This window comes from Cyanistes caeruleus, chromosome 17, assembly GCF_971803275.1.
Source record: "Cyanistes caeruleus chromosome 17, bCyaCae1.hap1.1, whole genome shotgun sequence".
NCBI lineage: Eukaryota > Metazoa > Chordata > Aves > Passeriformes > Paridae > Cyanistes > Cyanistes caeruleus.
Genome location: NC_141717.1, coordinates 3,436,435 through 3,456,261, shown reverse-complemented (window position 1 = coordinate 3,456,261; position 19,827 = coordinate 3,436,435). Strand labels below are relative to the sequence as shown.

Here is a 19,827-nt window from a genome sequence, read left to right as displayed (position 1 = left end):
CTTAAGATATTAAATATGATTTTGTTGTTACTTTTCTTTCTCAGTGGTTTTGTAATGACTTAGCTGGTAATAAAGAAAAAAACACTTCAGAGTTCTCAAGTGGCCAATGTTGCCTCCCAGTCAGAGCATATTCTCTGAAGAGCTGCAGAAGATGAAGAAGACAAATAATTCAGAGAGCAGTAACTACCCACATGTTTTGAGAGCTCTGTCAAAGTCCCTGAGCTGTACTCTGCCACAGACAAGGAAAGCATCTTTCTGCTACTACAGCTTCCCTGGGCTACCTGCCTGTATCCATCCTAGGGCAAGAACCAGGTTTTCAGGGGATTACCAACTGAATCCAGAATATGGAACAGCTGCAGTCCTTGCCTCAGGTGGTTTTCTTCTCCACAAGTATGAAAACCAGTGAAAGTTGCATTCCAGTGATTCCAATGAGTTTTGAAATCCTTTGGAAGAAAAAGTATTTCCTCCCCTTCCTTCTTCCCAGATGGCTGCTCTGGAAGTCATTCTGCTTTCACCACGTGTAGAACCACAGAGTGCCTGGTTTTGTGGAGTGCAAATTTGTAACAACAAAACGTGTGCCACTGATCACACACCCTAATGCCTTTAGCTTAACTGACCTAAGCAGTGAGCTCTCATCACTGCCAAAGACACCTTGGGACACTGTGAAAGTATTCAGGCTGGCTCTGTGTATCATGTTTCCATGGAGTTTACAAACTGTAAAATTAAGGAGAGCTGGCTTGGAAATACCAATGGACACAAAATGGAAGCATCAGTATCACTGGGTCTCAGCCTTGCCTGCTTACAGTGTTTTTTTAGGCTGATGCAGTTTTGTGTCTGCCATGTGTGGACAAGGAAAACTGGCAGACAAACACTGAAGTCCAACCATACCCCCTGACACTCCTTCACACGCCCAGGACTCTTTGTTACCACGTGTTCTTGTGCCACAAATATTAGTTTGTATTACAGATGAAACACAGGAGCAAAGCCAAAAGAATTTCTCCTCCAAATCCCCAGGCTAACAGGATTTTCTCAGACTGCACACCAATCCTTCCATAAAGCAGGGAGGATAAGAAACAATGAGCATCCTGCACTGCTCACCTTGCAAACATGCGGAGATCTTCTGGATTCTGGGCAGCTGGGACATTCAGGATGGCTTCCCGCTCGTGTTCCAGCAGGCTTGCCAGGAGATTCTCTGTCATCCTCTTATTTAGGGGTGAGTCCCCACCAGGTATCAGCTCAGCACTGGAATTATCCATGCTAGGGCTTGTCAGAGTCATGTCATCACTACTGGCTATCAGGGCAAGAGAGAGACACACATACACACTGAGTTTTTATATTCCTCAGCATAAAGATGTGAAGTTTATCAGTTCAGGCTATTTTTGTGCAGCCTTTCCAACTAATCCCTCTTCTCTGGAGAGCAGAGAAAGTGGTTCTCCAAGTACTCCATGAATCTGCAATTAGTCATATGACAACACAGCAATTTTCTCAACGGGAAATTCAAATTTTTCAACAGAGTCATCAATTTGTGTCAAAAATTGTATTTCTGGAGACCATAAACAGTCCATAAAAAGCATTTGAAAAGAGAATTCCCAGACAGCTGTGCTGGAATACCATGAAGTGGTAACATGAAAAGCCTAACAGCACAGAAGGTGGGAGCAGGCAGAGAGGCCAAGAAGCAATATCCTCTTGTGAGAGAGCCAGAAAAAGCAGATCACAGACTCATCTGACTCAAGTTCCAAGATTTCTGCCCTAATTCATGACTCCTGTAAAGCTCAAAGTTATACAGAGGATCACTCCCCATATCCAAGCCCAGTGGTGCTCTGAGAAGGCTGCTCAGAACAGCATTGGCAGGAGAGTTTGGTGATTTCAGCATCCTATCTGACTCATTCTCTTGAAAGAATGCTTTCCTGGAATCACCCTGAAGAATGGCACTGGGGAGATTAAAGAGATCAGGGGATATAAACAAAAATCAATCATTTGTGACAGCAAAGCCAGTTCTGTGTCTCCTCAGGTGGCTCTAATGGCTCTACAGCCCACAGAAACCAATGCTGCTTGAACAAATTCTCACATTTTCTTTCTGTCCTGAAAACCACAATCTGCCAGAGGAGCACAGGGGATACTTCTGAGTGCAGCAAGGGAGGACAAAGTTACTTTAAAAAACAAATAAGTACCTCACATAAAAATATTTTACAGAACCAAATGAGAATTTGGCAAATTGCAAAGCATTACTTCTTTCTAAAAAGAAGTCTAATAGCCTCTAGGACTTTCACCAGTGCCCAGCTCTAAATTTAGGAAAGGCTGGACCTAATTAGCAAGTACTGCAGCAAGAGGAGATGTGTCATTACCAAGGCCTGAAGGCCCTTGGCAGCACTAAGGGAAGCTCTAGAAGTGAGGTGGAGTCTGAACAGCAGAGAAAAGTCTGTTCATACTTGGAGAGCCAAAGCTGAGAGCGTTGGGGGTGCTCAAACTTCGTCCCCCAACCCTGGCAGTGAAGGGCATGTCCTCATCCTGGGCTCGGAACTCCTCCTCGTTCGGGGGCACCATCAGGCACACGTAGGTGTGGAGCTGGATCAGGAGCCGGTGCTGGAGCATCCAGATCACCATCTGGATCAGCTGGGTCTGCAGGGGGAGAAACAAGGGGTTAAGCATCTGGGAAGTGAGATACAGGAGGAAAACAGCACACAAAGGACTCGCTTGGTGAGTAATGAGTCACATGGAGAAATGCTTCTCTCCCCACACAAGAGTTTATCTCTTTTCCAATCACAAAAAGGTGACCAGACACAAACCTTCATCACACTCAGAGCCTCTGTGGCTGTTTAGGCTGCAGTGGAGCCTTTCATTATCCACATCTTCATGCAACACTGACCAGCACAGCCTCCAAGGAACCTGCCCTGCCCCTGCCTCAGCTCCAGAACAGTTTGCTGGTTTCTACACAAGGGCCACTAAAATAAATCACTGAAGGGTTAATCCCAGATGGTCAGACTGAAGTGCAGGCTCCTCTGGAGAGCCAGAGAGAGGGCAGGGTCATGGGGCAGAGCTGAAGCACCTGGGAGGTGGCCAGGAATAGGAGCCCTTTGCTGTCAGATGGGGAACTGCTGTTCAGCCATGGGAGAGGCTCTGGGGATCGGAGCCTGACAGGGCTGGGCAATATAGAACCAGCAGCACCAGCCCTGGCAGGGGACAGCAGCCTGAGCTGCCAAGGAGTCCCCTCTCAATGCACAGTCACCATCATTTCACCTCCCTCTGCTACACACAGGGCCAAGCTAATAAAGACCCCTGCGTTTTTCAGGCAGGCAACAGATTCAAAAGCAACGAGCTGCATTAAATATTGCCCAACACCTGCTGGACACCCACACCACGAGCAGAGCGAGGGACAAGAGTTTGCAGGGTTTGTTTTCAGAAGTCTGGGAGGAAGAGCCTTCAAAATGCATCATTGTGTCTTGATTTCTGCATAAAAAGCCTTTTCATATCACTGTAGGCAACTCTTGTAGCAAAGGGCTCAGAACACAGTCACTGACAAGGCTGTTTGGGGATTTCATAGCAACCACCACTGTTTTGGTGAGACAAACACATGCAGCATGAGCTCAGGCTCAGAAGGAAGCTCACTCTGCTGCATTAATCATCAGGGTAACAGGCCAAATCACAATAAAAGCCCCAAACCCAAGTTCATCAGCCCACATAATTTTCCTTTTTCCATAAATCTGGTAATTCTCAGTTCCTCCTCTGCTATCAAACCACAGAAGAAACCTCTTCTGTTTGCAGACAGACCCACACCCTGTCTTTTCAGGGATTACCACTTCTGGGGGCTCAGTCGGTTTTAATCTTAAAACATATCTGGGATCACCTTCAAACATGCATTTTTTGGAAAAGTCATAATTCATTTCACATGTTTAACAGAAAATTTACAGAAGAGGAAGGTTGGCAAAAGACACCAAAGACATAAATGCTTTGCTAACATCTGAAGCCAGCCTGGGAGAGCGAGGTTTACTCCAGCGATTACGTTGCTGAAATCCTTCCTTCCAGTTGCAGGCCTGGATGGAAAGATGGCTCATTTATTTTACTTAAATTTCCAACCTGTTGGCACACAGTGACACCTGATTAGCAAATGAAAGAGGTCTGCACATTTCAGAGAACAAAACAACCCTGGAAAAATCCAAGGAGTCGGGAAGACAGGCTCTGCCAGACCTACAGAAGCGGTGGGTAGGGCCTGACCCAGACCAGCCTCCCATGGGCACTCTGGTGGTTCCATGAATTACAAAAACAGCCAGTTTCTTTTGCTGCAGCCCCATGTGCATGGAGAGCCTCATCCATCCCTCTCTAATCCTGCATGAGCACCATCATCTCCACACTCCATGGAGACACCTAGAAAGCCACCCCAAGGCAGCAGCCATGGCCCAGTGGAACAAGAAGCCAGGCAGCAGTGGGGTTACAGCTTTACAGCCACAGCCTTGTGCAAACAGCCCCTGCCAAACACCTCTGTGCCTCCTCTGGGTGGGAGAGCTGGACATCTGAGAGCCAGAGGAAACTCTTCCATCCTGAAGTGACCTGAACAATCATCCCTAGACCAGACACTGATGATCCCTGACATTTCTCTGTACTAGCCAAACTTCAGCAGGAATTTGGTACCTCTTAAAACCCAGTCCTAGAAAAAGCCCAAGTGCTGCAGCATCCTGCACTGGCCCCTGTCCATGTGATGAGCCTTGTGCCACCACTGCAAGTGCCTCACACCATTCCCACTTCCTCCAGGTTTAGACCCATTTCTTACCAAAGGCAGAAGTGTTTTCACAGATCAGCTCTAGCAAAGGCTTTGCTAACACATTCTGCTGCCTGTGCTTCTGGACACCAGCACTGCATTTCCATCCATTCTCCATCTGCTCCTCCCAAGCTCCCACGGAGCTCACCCAGAGCTGCAGGAGCAGAGGCTTCCCTGCACCATCTGTGCTGTGCTGGCTGCAAATGCTGCTCCTTCCCCAGAGGTGCAGGGTTCTCTCTGTGCCTGCTCTCAGGGCATTTCATTAGAGATGAGCTCCTTGCTGAAGCCAAACAGGCTGGGAGCAGCTTCCCAGGCAGGGATATACTTCATCCCAGGACTGCTTGCCTCAGTCATGCTCTGGCACAGCAGGAATCCAGATTTTTTTGGCTGAAACACCAGGATTGTGATGGAAACATAAAGTGAAACATTTTCTATTGCTTAATTTAACTACCAATTCAATCTAAATTTTATCCATGTTCCTTTCATGCTTCCTGTCTGCCCCTGCTGCCTCTTTCCAGCCTGCTCTGGGGGGGTCCTGTCTGCTGCAGCAGCCACATCTGGCTTGCTCCTGCTGGCACAGAGCAGCCCAGGGCCATCCCCAGAGCAGTGCCAGGGTGTTGTCATGCAAGGCACTGGTACAATGCCCTGCTCTGTGCTCACTGGCACAAGCAAAGATGCTGCACTGGCTTCCAAAAACACAGCACTGCACTGCCCAGCTGAGCACTCTGGGATGGCCAGAGGAAAGCTCAGCCCCAAGTCTTGAAGAGAAAAGATCCAACATTCCTTATTCTCTGGGACCATTTGTAAAACTCTTGAGAACAAATGTGTTAAATTTCCTGCAAGGATTCTTTAAGGCTGTTTTCTTTCCCAGGCCTAAAATGTTAAGGATAACTGGGAGCAGCAACAGGGTCAGGAAAGGGAAGGGAAAACAGCAGCCTAGAAGCACTGAATCCCAGCTTGGTTCTCACTGTGTGAGGAGATAGTGAAAACACAGCTTGTTTTGCCTGCTGAAGCACACAAGCCCCCTTTCTCCAGCCTGGATTATCCAGTTATTTGATATAAATCCTCTTCAAGGTCTGACTGGAGAACTGAGGGCTGCCTTGGCTCAGGATGATGACACCTTCAAAGCCACTGGGGTGCAGGGATGTTTGCTGAAATGTATTACCTTCCTTCAGCATTCAAACCATGGTGTTGCATGGAAAACACATAAGCTATGAAAACTTCTCCCTATCTTACAGGAAACAGACTCTGAAAACTCCTACTGATGTAGGATGAAACATTTACTGTCTAATATTGCCATTTTAATCATTAGGGAACAGCTCTGAATTCCCAGCTTAACCATTCCCTCCATTCAGGCCTAGCATGACATAGTCTTTTAACTTACTGTGCTAAACCCCTGATTTTATACCCAGTCCAACTGAATATAAATGCATCTTAATCCCACTTCCCAACTTCTGCCAACAAAAGCTCCTGTGGCTCCTAATGCCTTCCAGCAGAGCAGCCCCATGTGCAGTGTGGCTCCCTGAAGACACAGCTGCCCATTCAGGGTGTGCAGGCAGCTCAGCTCCCCTCCCACTCCATCCCCTGACACATTTTCCTGCCTCATTTTCCATGAGCCCTGCACAAAGCTCAGCATGTTTTCTGCAGGCAAAGGCAGGGGCTTCATCTCCCTGTGCCTGACTCCCAGCAGGATGGCCCAGACTAAAACAAATGTGAAAAGTTAAACAGATTTTGCTCAGAAGGAGCAGCTGTCCTGCTTTCCCATATGGTTTTGGGGTTTTTTTCCTGCAGTTATCCACATCCCATCAAGGGAGAATTAAAGAACCACAATAATAATGACAATGTGCATTATGATAAAGGGGTGCAGGAAGGAAATGAGATGTCTAATTCACCTAGGAACACTCCTTACAGGTGAGAAGATCCCTCCTGCTAGTCCATGTCTGTTCAAGCCAGGGCAGAGAGGTGTTACAGCTTCTGAAGCAGATAAATTGGCTGAGGTTACAGTGCAGAGGAGGGGAAGCCACAAACATCATCCCTAACTCTTGGTTTGCAAAGCAACTTTGTGCAGAATAGCTGGGTAAAGAAATGTGATGCTGGACAAGGAAATCCTTATCCTGAACAGCAGATCAAAGCCTTCTCCTGCACCAGCAGCAGTGCCTGGTACAGATCCTGCCAGTCAGCATGTCCTGAAGGCTTTGGGTCACCAGGTGCTCCTGTGCTTTCCCAGGAGGTCTGGAAGGGGTGTGCAACCCACTGAGCAACCCCAGAGCTCCACCCCAGCGTGCCCTGCACTCACAGCAAGGCTGTGCCACTCGAGAGGAGAGCACAGGGACACGAGCCAACAGCCACAGGCAGCAGAACAAGGACAGCTTCTTTGGGGCTGGGAGAGAGGAGATGCAAACTGCTTCTTTTCCAGCAAAAACACCAAAAGGCAAGATGAGTTCCCTTTGGTGTGAACCCACAGGATGTCCCCACCCCGTGGCTGCACCCTGGTGAGATCCAGGACAAACCCAGGCACTGCAGCAAGTCCTGGTGACATTACAAGTCACTGTGGAGCTAAGGGACAACTCACTGGGAAATGGGGAGAACAGCTTCTGCTTCCCTCACCCCCCAGGTGCACAAGCTCTGCAGACATCACCTTCCTCACTCTGTGCCAGCCCTGGAGCTCGCTGCATCTCCCTGAGTGAATTCCACCTGCTAACCTGGCAGAAAACTTGTGCAGCTGAAACAAGTTAAATGAACAGAGTCAGGCTGGACAGGAGCCAGAGCCCTAGGAAAGGGAAGAGGGAAGGGAGGAAGGCTCCTGTGTGCACACACCTGGGAGGGGGAAGGAAAAGCAGAGCCTTGGCTCAACAGCACCGAAATCTCTTGAGGTCAGCAGAGCTGAGGGCATGGGCTCATCCTCACCCTGCTGCTGTCCCAGGGAATCCAAGGGAAACACAGAGAAAGGGAAGCAGCAGGGAGCACTGCAGGGATACCAAAATCTTCTCAACTGACAGATACACACTGGCCAGGGTTCCACTGCAATACACTGCTCCTCATCTCAGGCAAGAAAAGAGATCAAGATGACAAAATCAAGAGTTTCAGTCCCTGGCACAGGGCACAGCTGAGAGCCCTGGCAGGCCTGGCACACACCACTCATCTGACACCTCCTACCTACAGGCAGACACCAAAAGCAGAACACAGCCTTGCACTCCCAAGGCAGTCCTGTCCTTGCTCACATTGTTCATGTCTTGTACCAGCCAAAAAATACCACAGCACACCAAGCAGAAAGATGAGTGTCACTTTGTTTTCTCATCTACCCAAAGGAATACAGGAATTCCACTTATGTAATGGTAATTGAACAAAAATAACTTGGTCTGCTTTCAAATCAAGCAATATTTTTATACAAAAAAACAGGAAGGGCTCTGAGAGCTCTCCTGTTTCCTATGGTGGGCTTTAATGCCTTCTGTATTTTTTACCCATCCAGAATCACATGCCAAAAGCAGGGAGCCAGTCCCATGCTCGAGAGAAGAATGAAATGGGATGGATACCCTGGATGCCATGAGGCCACAGCAGTTTCTGTAGAAGGTACACCTCCTCCCACAGTACTGACCCTCAGCACAGTGACCTTCAGGAGCACAGACAGTGCCCTCAGCCCGATGAAAAGCACAAGATAACTGGCAATCTTTAAAGCTAAAAAACCTCACATCCCCTCCTGTGCACACAAAGAACAAAACTACAGAGGGAAGTCCCACCTTTGCTAATTTTTTTCAAAGGCAAAGCGAATACATTTTGACAATATTTACAGTTCAGAGTACAACATCTTTTATCACAGAAAAGCTTAACAAAAACCCACCCACATTTCATTAGATTAATTGTTGTATTGATTAGATCTCTGTGAACTACAACTGGAGCCTGACCACTTCAGGGCAAGGATTGGAGTCACTTCTCTTAAAAGACTAAAAAACCAAAAAATAATACAGGAAGTGCTACATAGGTAAATCAAAGTGGAAGAAAATGTACTGATACAAAAATACATAAAAATTCGCTCTAAACTCCCCTAAGAACTGTCACACTTTGCTTTATCAAAAAAAACACAGCTTTTCACAGTATCACCCTTCATCCTTCCAATAAAGCTGAAAGGATGATGAAAGCAAGCTGTGCTGCTGACCCTTAGGACCCCACCACAGACAGGTGAACAGCAGGGGAAGGTTCACACTAAAAACACACTTTAGCACTCCATCAGCTCTGGAAAGCATTTATTGCACCCTTGTTTCAAGGCATAACTGCAGCAGTAAGTGGCAGACTTTTATTTATGTATTTTTAACAAAAGTAGGACATCTGAGAACAACCAGAACTATTAAAGGAGAAGTATTAAGGCAAGTAATTAATTTTAAAAGGATTACTGAGAATGTCTCCTGAAGCTACTGCAGCTAGAATAAAATTAATGCTATGACTTCAGCTTCAATTTTCAGGACACTTATTTATCTGTAACTACAGTGGGGTCCTGCTCTTCCCCTGCCTCCCAAGGTGGCAGCTGACCAGTACATGCTACTGGGATTAGACCTACATCATTAATTATCTTTATATCTGACCATTATCTCTGCCAGCCTGTAATTACAGCTGTGCTGGAGTGCAAGGGGATGGTAATCTCTGTATCTGAGCAGGGGCTAAACCCATGGAGCCTCCAAGGCACCCAAGTCTGAAGGCCAGAAGCAAACACAAGAAACCAGGCAAAGAACTCTGCCTATGCTTCCTTTGCCACCCTGAGCCACAGTCAGAGGTCCAGGCTGTTCCATCTGGGAACAGAACAGTATCAGCCAGGAGACCTCAGGTTACTGAGCTCCTTCCTGTGTTCCACCAGTTCCCAGAAATGCCACAAGCCATGATCGATGCACAAGCAGAACAGCTCACAAATCCCAAATCCATATTTTATTAACACAGATCTGAGCACTAAGAAGCTAATGCAGTGACACATGGACTTCTGCTGACCCCATGCTGAGCCTACTTCCTCCACAAGCCTTTAAACAATTCCAGTTTTACAGCAAAACCAAGTGAACAGACAGATTGCTTTTAAAAATAGATTGTGAACTTGGAGCAGATGGAATAGAATAAAATCAAATGTGATTGTGAGGAATCCACAAACTTGATTCAGCCCTACCAACTAATGACAATTTGGAACAGACCAAATGGAGTTTCAGTTTCCCTACTACATCACTCCATGAAAAGAAACATTCTAACACTTATTTTAGGACTGTGCTTTGCCAGCACAGAGCATCCTCTCACCTTGAACATCCCCACAGCTTTTTGGCATAAAGACATGAAACAATAAATCATAAGGCTGGAAACACAGTAATTGGGAACTCATAAATGTGCAAGAGCAGGTTCCTGGCTGAGTGCTCCAGGAGCAGCAGAACAAGGAGCAGTGCCCAGCTCACCTCCTGCACAGGCGGCGCCAGAGGGTTCTTGAACTCGGACAGGGACACAGGGAGGGAGAACTTGGCCAGCATGGAGGGCAGGTTGTGACCCCGGAACTGACAGGAGAAGGCATCTGCCAGGGGAGAGTAACTGCAGGAGAGAGAAAAAGGCACAGATCAGCTCTCTAGTGCTGCTCAGGGTAACTCTGATCCAATTCCCAAATGTAATATTCCCTGTGATCTAGAAAACCCCTGAGCATAGTTGATGGCATGTTGTGTCCTGCAGAAGGCAGCCAGCAGCTCATCCACTTTCACCTCAGCCTTACATTCAGCTCCAGCATTTTGTTCAAGGCATGGAGGGAATCCAGAGGAGAAAAATGAAGGTGATAAAAAGTCCAGACCTGTGCAGGCTCTGATCAAAGGGACAGAGCCTGGGCAGGGCTGGGCAGGATGCACACACCACCTCTGAATGTGCCAACTGCAGCCGCAGATGTGGTTGTGCCCCCTCCCCGTGCTGACAGGACAAGAAACAGGACTGAGCAGAAGTAAAGTAAATATCAGGAAAAGTGCCTTAGCATTTCCATCTCCAAAGGTCTTCAAGACCAGCACTGCCATATTTGACACAGGCACAGTTGTTGCTGAATGACCTCAAGGTCCCTTCCAGCCCTATTTTTATATTTCCATCACCAAAGTTTTGATTTAAAACTATTTTCCTATAACTGAGTTCCAACACAGAGTCTAAAAGCATCTCAAAATCCAACAGAGGAAGGGTTGCCAATCTTCAGCAGAGCAAAAATACCCACCCTGCCTCCACATCTTCCTTGCAGTGGTTCTGCCTGCTCTCCAAATGGCCATGCTGCCCTCTTGTCTGTGACAGGGCACACAGTATGGAATGCCAGCACATGAAACAACATAATGGCAACTTTTGCTACTTTTGATTCATTTCAGGTGTGCCAGCTACACAGAGAGCCCTACAAACCATTCATTTAACTTAATCATAAAGTATTTTGGTTTGTAAATGTTCCCATATTGGACATTCAGTGAGCAGGAGTATTAAAAATACTGACAGCAGCTCCACAGGGTAAATATTGCTTCCAGGGCCCTCACCACCACAGAGGAATATTGATCTGCCCTGCTGCTCCTCCCTGCCCACACTGGCTGTGCAAGTTCAGGCTCATGTAATGGTTTGTGTTTTGCACAGTCTCAACAAATTCATGAAGAAAGATCCCACTCTGTATCCAGTCAGGGAAGGAAAGTGCATCTGCACTCCTCAGCACTGTGCTGCCATCAACACCTTTTCCTTCTACTTACAGGCAGACACTGGCATTTGGAGAAAGCATGTAGACGTTGTTTTCACAAAGAGGATAAATAATAATTGCTTTGCCCCAGTAAACAAGATGTGCTGCAAGCTGGAAAACCTGTATTAAGAAAACAGGGGAAAATTAGGGGAGCAAAATCAATATACAAACGCTCAGCAAGCGTTCCATACAACAACAAAAAGAGTCTTGTTTGAGCTGAAATGAAAGAAAAATGTTCCATCCTTTCACCCTGCCTTCAGAATAAATTCATGGTTTAATATAACATGTGGCAGATCAAAAAGCATTTGACAAGGTTATGAATTTCCAGAGATTCGCTTCACATTTCTAAGCAACTTAGTATTTCCTGCCTCAAAGGAATTCCTTCAAACTCTATCAATAAAAGTTTCGCTTCTTTTCATGCCCCCCAAACTTTTTTTTCTTATGCACAAAATGCATTGTGTTATACATGAAAAATAAAATGTGTGAGAAATAAAACAAAAGAATCATGACAGAAACATAAAGGAAACCAACACTGCCTTTTTACTGCATAGAGGCATTTCAGTAATGAGCTACACAAAGTATTTTAATATGTTAAACAAGTCAGTGGTTGCTAATGGCTCTGCAAAAGCCACATAAATAGTGTCTACAAGACATAAAATCCAGCCTGTATCATTAGATGCATTTAACTGTGCTTTTTTGTGGAGAGCAAAACTACAGAAGCAGTAGGGAATTTCCAGAGTTCATCCCATAGCCAAGTAACACCACAGAGCACTGCAGGCAGACCTGGAGTTTTATTACAAAGCAGGACCTTTCCCTTGGAACAAGAGAAGGCTCTGACCTATGAACATGTGATGATGAGCTGTGTTTCCCCTGTCACACAGAGCACAGGTTGTGTTCCTGGGTCTGCATCTACCCTTAGGAGCATGGAGTGGCTCTTCCTTCTCTGGGATCATCTCATAAAATCATCCCAAATCATCAGTCATCCACAGGGGTCTCTCAGTGGCCTCACAACTTACATGAGTGCCAGAGTCTTGTCCTTTCACTGACACAAACTTCTCTTTCCAAGGGCTCATCTCATCACCTCCAGCAATTCAGATTTGAGAGCTGGTTGTCACTACTGGAAAGGCATTTGGAAAGAGCTGCTGGCTTGGGGACACTGGCTCAAAATCTTTGCCCAAGCCTAAACTAAATCTTCTTCCCATGACTGCCAAGTCTGAGCACTGATGGACTGAGGGAAATGGATGGGAAGGTTCTACAGGCATCCACAAGTCTTTGGTAGAAAAGATCTTGGCAGCTCCAGGAGGGGCAGTGTATTTGGCCATGGCAGCTGTAAACCTTCACTTGCATTTTGGGTGCTTCATTTGCATGTAGACATCAACATGGCAGGACCAAGACAGGCCACTGTGGTACCAGTCAGGAGTACAATTTGCTCTGGTTTTAGCTACCAAACAGGAGGCACAGAGAAGACAGAGCCACCGTTCTCAGAGGGACACAGGGACAGGTCCTGAGGCAACATACACAAGGAGAACAATGGGAAATTCCCGTTAGAAATGAGGAAAGGTTTCACTCTGATGCTGGTCAGGTGCTGGACCACAGAAGCTGTGGGAGGCACCCTTGGAGGTGCTCACAATTTGAAGAGAAGTTTTTCATCGGGCATTAATGGACTTGTCCTGAGCAGTGGTGATGATTAGAGACCCCCAGGATGGGGACTCCCATCCCAGACAGGACGTGGCTGCAGGGCTGCCCAGCACTGTCCCTGCAGCCCTGCCCTTTGTTTCCCCAGCCTTTCCCCAGGCTCCAGGGCTGGTACTTTGTCCCTTCTCTCTGCTCACACCAAGGGAGCTGCAGTGCTCCTGCCCCACAGAACCCACAGGAGAACACACCTCGTGGCTGAAAAGGCTCTCAGCAGCTGCTGACAGCTCCCCATACCTGCAGCAATGCCAAGTCAGCATCCTGAGCCAGTTGCTGCAAATTCTTCACAGCAGAGGTAGTTTTAATTACTCTCACCAGGGCAGGAGAGCAGTCCAACGGGAGCTCATTAAGCAATGACTTCTCATCATTTAAAAGTAATAAGGCATGGTAAGGCCTGCAGAAAAATAGAATACATTTGCACAGTAAACTGCAGCTTCTCCTGAAGGCTTTGTTATTCCCACACCACGATACCTGGGGTCATCGTAATGGTAAAAAAAGAATTTCTAATATAATCCTTTTGCTCTAATTGGGTTCAAAATTAGCTTATTTTTATGTCACAGCATAAGATGCTTCCTGTAAAAAGAAGACAGAGGGTTATATGGTAACTGGATACCCCAGTGACAAGGAAAAAAGGCTGCACTGTATTGGCACACAATTGAGAGCAAGTCTGAAAACTGCTCATCTGCATTACTGAAATACAAGATGGAACAGAAGAAAGGAAGAAAGCAGAAGTCAGTTAATTTTGCAGGTAAACAAACACAGGAAATAAGGACTTGGGCTCTCTTTCTTCCAAAAGCAGAATTACTTCTGGGTCAACAGATTAAAATGAACACACAATTCCTGGCTGCAAACAGTGCAAGCCACTCCTGCAGCATCCCCTCAGTACAACCATCTAAAGTGAACACCAAGGCTGTGGCTTCCCACCACCATGAATCCAGCACAGCCCAGAGCCACAGCAGAAGCTCCTGCCTGAGCCCAGGGCCCCCTCCTGCCCAGCCCAGCCACACCATCCCCCTGCCTGTGCCACCTCACACATCTCCACCATCACCCTGGGAACAGGAGCACGGACGAGCCACACTCTGAGGGGCAGAGCTTGCTCTTACCTGATAGATTTCAGACTTCTCTCGATTGCCTCTGGGGGGATGAAGTTGGTGGCGACATAGTGGATTTTGTGAGGAAGGCAGAAACTCACTTCCAGCCAGTTGTTGATGTGTAAACGAACCACCCCTGTCGTGCAGAGACTAAAACAGGAAGGCAATAAATGCATACAGCATTTACCCTGTATTACAAATTAAAACAGTGGTCCAGGTCACCCCTGCAGAGAAACCAGATCAGGACAGGAAAAGACTGAATACACCTGTCTGTCCCCAGGCTGGCTGAGGAACAGCTGACTCCTACCTGCAAGGGCCTCCTACACTTGGACTTACAGAGCACCATCCCCTGTAGCATTTTGAGGGAGATTTGAAACACTTCACCACTGACCTTCTATTCCCTCTGCTCTTAACATTGCAGCAGTGTCTCAAGTCAAAGAAGTTTATTCAAGATCTACTGCAAGGCAAAGGAAAATTCCCTAGGCCAAAGCTGCAAAGGGCAAAGATGAACTGGGCACACTGTTTTCACCTCCAATTTCCATCTTCCCCTCCAAGGGAGAGGAGGATGCCTGTACTGGGCAAGGGCTGTTCCAGGCAGCACATTTCCACAGTAACAGCCTCCTTGGGCTCTGCTTAGGTTGTTTGTTTCCTTACAAACCTGTTCCTGCTTGTCACATGAAATCACAAACGTGCTTCTTACATGGTTTCTTCATTCTAGGAAACCACAGGGACTGAGCTAAGCCCTTAAGCTGACTCCAGACAACAGGACCAGAGTGGAAGTGATGGATGTCTCAGGAATAATGAAGACAATAAAGTCTGACCCTGGTGCTCAGCCTGAAAGCAACAATAAGCCTCTTTTACTGAAAAAAAACAGAAAAGCTGGAGATTAGAGCCAGGAACATCATTCAGGTGCTTTTACAGAAGTCTGCAAATCTAGACAAGAGGTGGAATACACCTCAGGAGGGAACTATATTTACTTGAAATGGGTAATGTACCATAAGGAGCTAAGCCAGCACCACCCTGCAAACCCTCACAATATTCCCATTCCACGGGCAGGGAATGCTGGCCTGGAACAGCTGTGCTGGGAGGAAGCAGCAAGGCTCACCACACCTCTTCTTGAGTTAGGAACACATAACCTTGCTGATCAATCTCAAGCAACAGCTAATCTTGTACACACTGGAAAACTGTATTTCTCATTGCCCTTTGATTTAAACTTTTTTACCAGACAATGCTTTTTGGCTTAAAATCAAATTTCAAAGTATGCACTCTGAAAAATTCCAGCCTGAATTTTAAATTCAAAGTGTTTTGAGGCTCACAATTTGACTTTTGTGTCAATAACTGCCATGAATTTCCCCCTCTACACAAAACAGATTTAAAAACATGCCAGAAACAGGCTGGGACCAAATAAAAGTCTTGGAAAAGTCTTTATGCAGTGATTTAACCATTTATGACCAGCATCCAACTGCAGGTCACAAACTAACATGCTCTTTTTCAAGCTCATCTGGCTTGTGTAGAGGTTTGGAGAGAGCTGAAATTCCAGTTTTAAACAAAAACATTGGGTAGCTTTGGCTGCTGGTGCAACTACTCACCAAACCACAACAGAGTGGTGAGGGAGCAAACTCCATCCCCTCCTGCCTTGTACATGATCAGACTCATTGGGGAACATCTCACTGCAGACAACACTTTTCAAAAGATTCTGTTCTCAAATCTTGCATTGAACTCTGGAAAATGCTGATTTTTCAAGCTGCAAATGGAGCAGATACTGTGTGTTTTCCTCTTTTTAAAAGGAACTGAGAGGGTGAATCCAGTGTCTCTCTGGTCCCCCCAGCTCTCATCTGCCCAGAGGCTCCCAGCCCTGAAGGAACATGCAAAGCACAAACACCTCTGCTTTAGTTCACTAAATGCTGCAGCTCCAGTAACACTGCTTATCCCACCACAGAACAACTGACAGATAAAGCTGGATTCCCTCAAAATACATCAGGGAAAAGGGCTGAAGCTGTGGTTATCCACATCATCTCCCAGGCCAAATCCCCCCAAGAAGAAACATGGCAATAAAGAAATGAGACAAGAAAATTCAGAGACCACCTGAAAGCTGGTGGGGTTGTAGAAACAGGTTACCCAAGACCAGCAGAGATACATGAAAGCATGAAATACTTGCAGAGACATTTTCCTGCGGAGTTTAACATTCAGAAGAAGATCCAGTTGGCTCCTTTCATTCTTTGGTCTAAGTGCACTAAGGCAAAAGCTTTAATTACATAATTACGCTCTCCACAGCATAATTTTGTCTACAGTGCACTATACAACAAGAGCCTAGAATTAAAGACAACAAGAAAACCAGATTTTCAGTTCTGATCTGGATCTTAATTTCATTCTTCTGCATTTGCATTCAGCTGTACAATTTCCAGCCTTCATTACAGCTTTATGCACACAATTCCTCTTTCACCTGCCCCTCCTTGGAAGGAAAATAATTTAAGTGCTTGTAATTTGACAAGGAACAAGCTACACCCTCCAGCAGCAACACCTGCAACTGCCCTTAGCCAGACAGCAGGGTTAAATAATGTCCCCAATACAGACACAAAGATTCAGGCAATAGGATATTAAAGCCTCCAAGACATTTTATTCCATAAAAACTTAAGTTTCAACATTCTTTTTTTTTTTTTACTCTCTGGTTTGATAACACCTGGTGAGTGATCTGAGGGATACATGGGCAAGGATCAGGATGATCAGATAACAAAGTTTAAAACTGAGACAGGGAGAGGCAAGCAGGAAAAAGCTGTTTAATGTCTCTCCATCATAAGGCCCATGAGACATCTCATGATACAAAAAGGAGCAAAGTTCAGAAGAAATAGAAAGAAACACAGAAAGTAGTTAAGCCATGGACCTCTTTATCAGAGGATGCTGTGGTTGTTAAATATTTACTCTGGCTCACAGGACTGTGGGCTAATTCCGGGAAGTGAGATCAGCTGAAAGCTGCTGAATGTACAGAAACCCCTCCAGAGCTGCAGGAAGCTGGGGAATATTTTAGGGACTATCACTGCTCTTTTGCTCTGTTCTGCTGTGTCCTCAACTGTGAGCTACTGCCCCAAAATGAGAGCCTGAAAGTTTGGCAGTATCTCCCAGAACTGCAGCCTTTTCCATAATTATTGGCAAAACAAAGAAATCCCACTTCACATTTATAAAAGAGTTATGAACTTTTACATATACACACTTCATATCACGTCTGTCCTGTTTGTATCAGAAATTAACCCCATGTTTTCCAGTGTGGTGGAGGTGGGCTTGTAGCTTTGCAGTTTGTTTTTCCTACAGGTTGTGACTACTCAGAGTTTTGAAATGATTTCACATTTCCTTATAAAGGACAAAGGGCTATCCTTTGATAAATAACTGTAGTTGGATTGTATTTTATAGCACAGCCACAGAAGTCACATCTAATAATTCATTAAGTCTCACAGAATTATTCCCTAAGCTGCTGAGATGGGCTAAATCTACCACTAAGTTCAAGTCCCACTAGGCTAAAAGATAATTAGGCTCTTCTGTATTAAAAAGAAGAAACAAACAATCCAAACCTCCCCCAAAACCTCTCCATACTTTCACTTTTATTCCAGTGCAAAGCTAAGAGAGGTTTGCTAGAACCAGACAGGCAGTTAGTAAGTATCAAGCTCACATATTATCTGCAGCTGCAGATAAAACTATGTGAAAGCTTCTTAAAAGAGACACATATTGTAACAGCTGTAAGTTTTTCAGCACTAGAAGTCCTGAAAACTTTCTTGGGCCTAAAACTCATCGCTTTCTGTTCCACACCAATGCTTCAGCTTCAGGACAAGATGAATGAAGACTCTCAACTTTCTGAATTAATCCAAAGGAAACATTCTAGTTCTCTTCATTAGAGACAAAATGTCCCAGGACTTAGATGCTGAAAGCCTCTGAGCTGTCTGAGTGCAATATCACTCCATTTCTAGTCAAGATGTCCTTGGTACTGATCCTGCCTTATGGAACACAGGCATATCATTCAAAACCAAGGAACACTTTGAATGACAAAAATATTCCTCTACTTGTGGTTTTGCACAAACCAACCTGCTCAGGGATGTGTAGGTTCTTGCCTGAAATACCTCAGCACCATCTACAGGAAGCCAAGGGCTCAACAGCACCTCTGGAGCAACCCTGGAAATTGGGCTGGAATTGCAGAAATCAGCAGGCACTTGGAAATGCTGGTTGGAGCAAACCTCAAACAGAGAGCTGGGCTCCATCTGCAATTCAAAGTGCTCTCTCCACTCCAATGGCTGTTCCCCTACATCCAAAGTCTCTGTAAATTTAGAGCAGCACGTTGTCACCGCCTGCATCCGAAGGTTTACCCTTCCCAGCAGTCCTTTATCCTTTAAAACAACAGAGCAAATCTTTCCATCTTCCCTCTGAGGTCATTCACACTCCTCCACACTCTCTAGGTGGCCTAAATCCCTCTTGAAATATGGTGTCCAAACTGGATAAAATATTCCTTGCAGCAGAAGTTTTACAACTGTGAGCAGGACTGGTGCCTATCTTACAGACGAGACTTATTTTATGCATTCCTGTCTATCTCCTCTTTTTTGTAACCCCATGTCACTTATGACTAACCCTCACTTCACAGAAGGCCACACAGACTTCACCCAGAGCTGCTACCACACAGGAATGATTAATTCATCCTGGACTTGCAGAAAAAAATTGTATTTCTAGAACCCTTTTTCTACCTTACTAAAAAATAATTTCAAATCTATGCCTGCGTGGCAAAGTGCTGCAGCTCCTCTCAGTTGATCTGACTGCCAGTACAACAAGCATATTTCCTGTGCTCCATATGAAGTATTAATAGAAAAACCCTGCAGAACATCTTATCACCCAACAACACTGTCAGCTCCTTTTCAAGTACCACTTTCCAACCAAGCACACAGGCACTTCAGATTTTTACCAATACCTTATTTCTTACATTTGCTTTTGACAGTGTCATACAAAAGTGTCAAAATCCAACTTGCACCAGTTCTTCCCCACTTACAATGCCTAAATGAGGAAGAAACTGCCTTGTTTTACAGCTGGGAGCAGCACCAAAGTGTATTTCTCCATGGTCTGTCTATTCCTCCTTATCTCTGGGAAGGCTCATGTCAGCAGAGTCCACGAGCTCCGTGTTGCTACAGTCACAGCTAAATGCCACAAGATGTCACTGTGTCCCTAGAATATTTGGAAACACGATCAGGGTTTGCCCAGTCATAAATACATAGCCCTGGAGGAACAGAAAAATATAATTGCAATATTAGAATTACACGCTGCATAAATACTGCCTTACTTAGAAGTTTAGTACAGGTTTTGTGCAAGGTGTGTGGAGCCGTATATCACACTCCTTCAAACGAGATGAAATTCACAGCTCTTGAACACAAAGAGCACCTTAGCAGTTTTCTGATGCTCTTTGCAACCATAGTATTATTTAGGCTCCCAGTGCCTTACCTCACAGGGCTCTGATCATCTTTGTACACGAGAAGCCACAACCCAGGGAGGGTAAAGGGTTCCCTGAAGAACTCCAGCCTGATTCCCTGAATCCCTGACAAACACCCCAAGCAAGGGACACAGCATCT

At 45.8% G+C, this 19,827-nt stretch overlaps 1 protein-coding gene across 14 annotated transcripts in view; it reads right to left on the bottom strand.

Moving 5' to 3' along the window:
• NPRL3 (NPR3 like, GATOR1 complex subunit) overlaps positions 1-19,827 on the bottom strand; it is a 41,338-nt gene that overhangs the window by 4,381 nt on the left and 17,130 nt on the right. For 13 of the 14 annotated variants that reach the window (XM_086854454.1, XM_086854453.1, XM_086854451.1 and 10 more), the window contains 6 exons: positions 14,246-14,383; positions 13,380-13,536; positions 11,464-11,570; positions 10,174-10,303; positions 2,430-2,619; positions 1,099-1,291 (listed from right to left, as the gene is read on the bottom strand). In XM_086854454.1, coding sequence (XP_086710580.1) covers positions 1,099-1,291; positions 2,430-2,619; positions 10,174-10,303; positions 11,464-11,570; positions 13,380-13,536; positions 14,246-14,383 — 915 coding nt within the window. Of the gene's footprint in view, positions 1-328; positions 538-1,098; positions 1,292-2,429; positions 2,620-10,173; positions 10,304-11,463; positions 11,571-13,379; positions 13,537-14,245; positions 14,384-19,827 lie in introns of those variants that run through there. The other variant, XM_086854459.1, reaches the window with a different exon arrangement.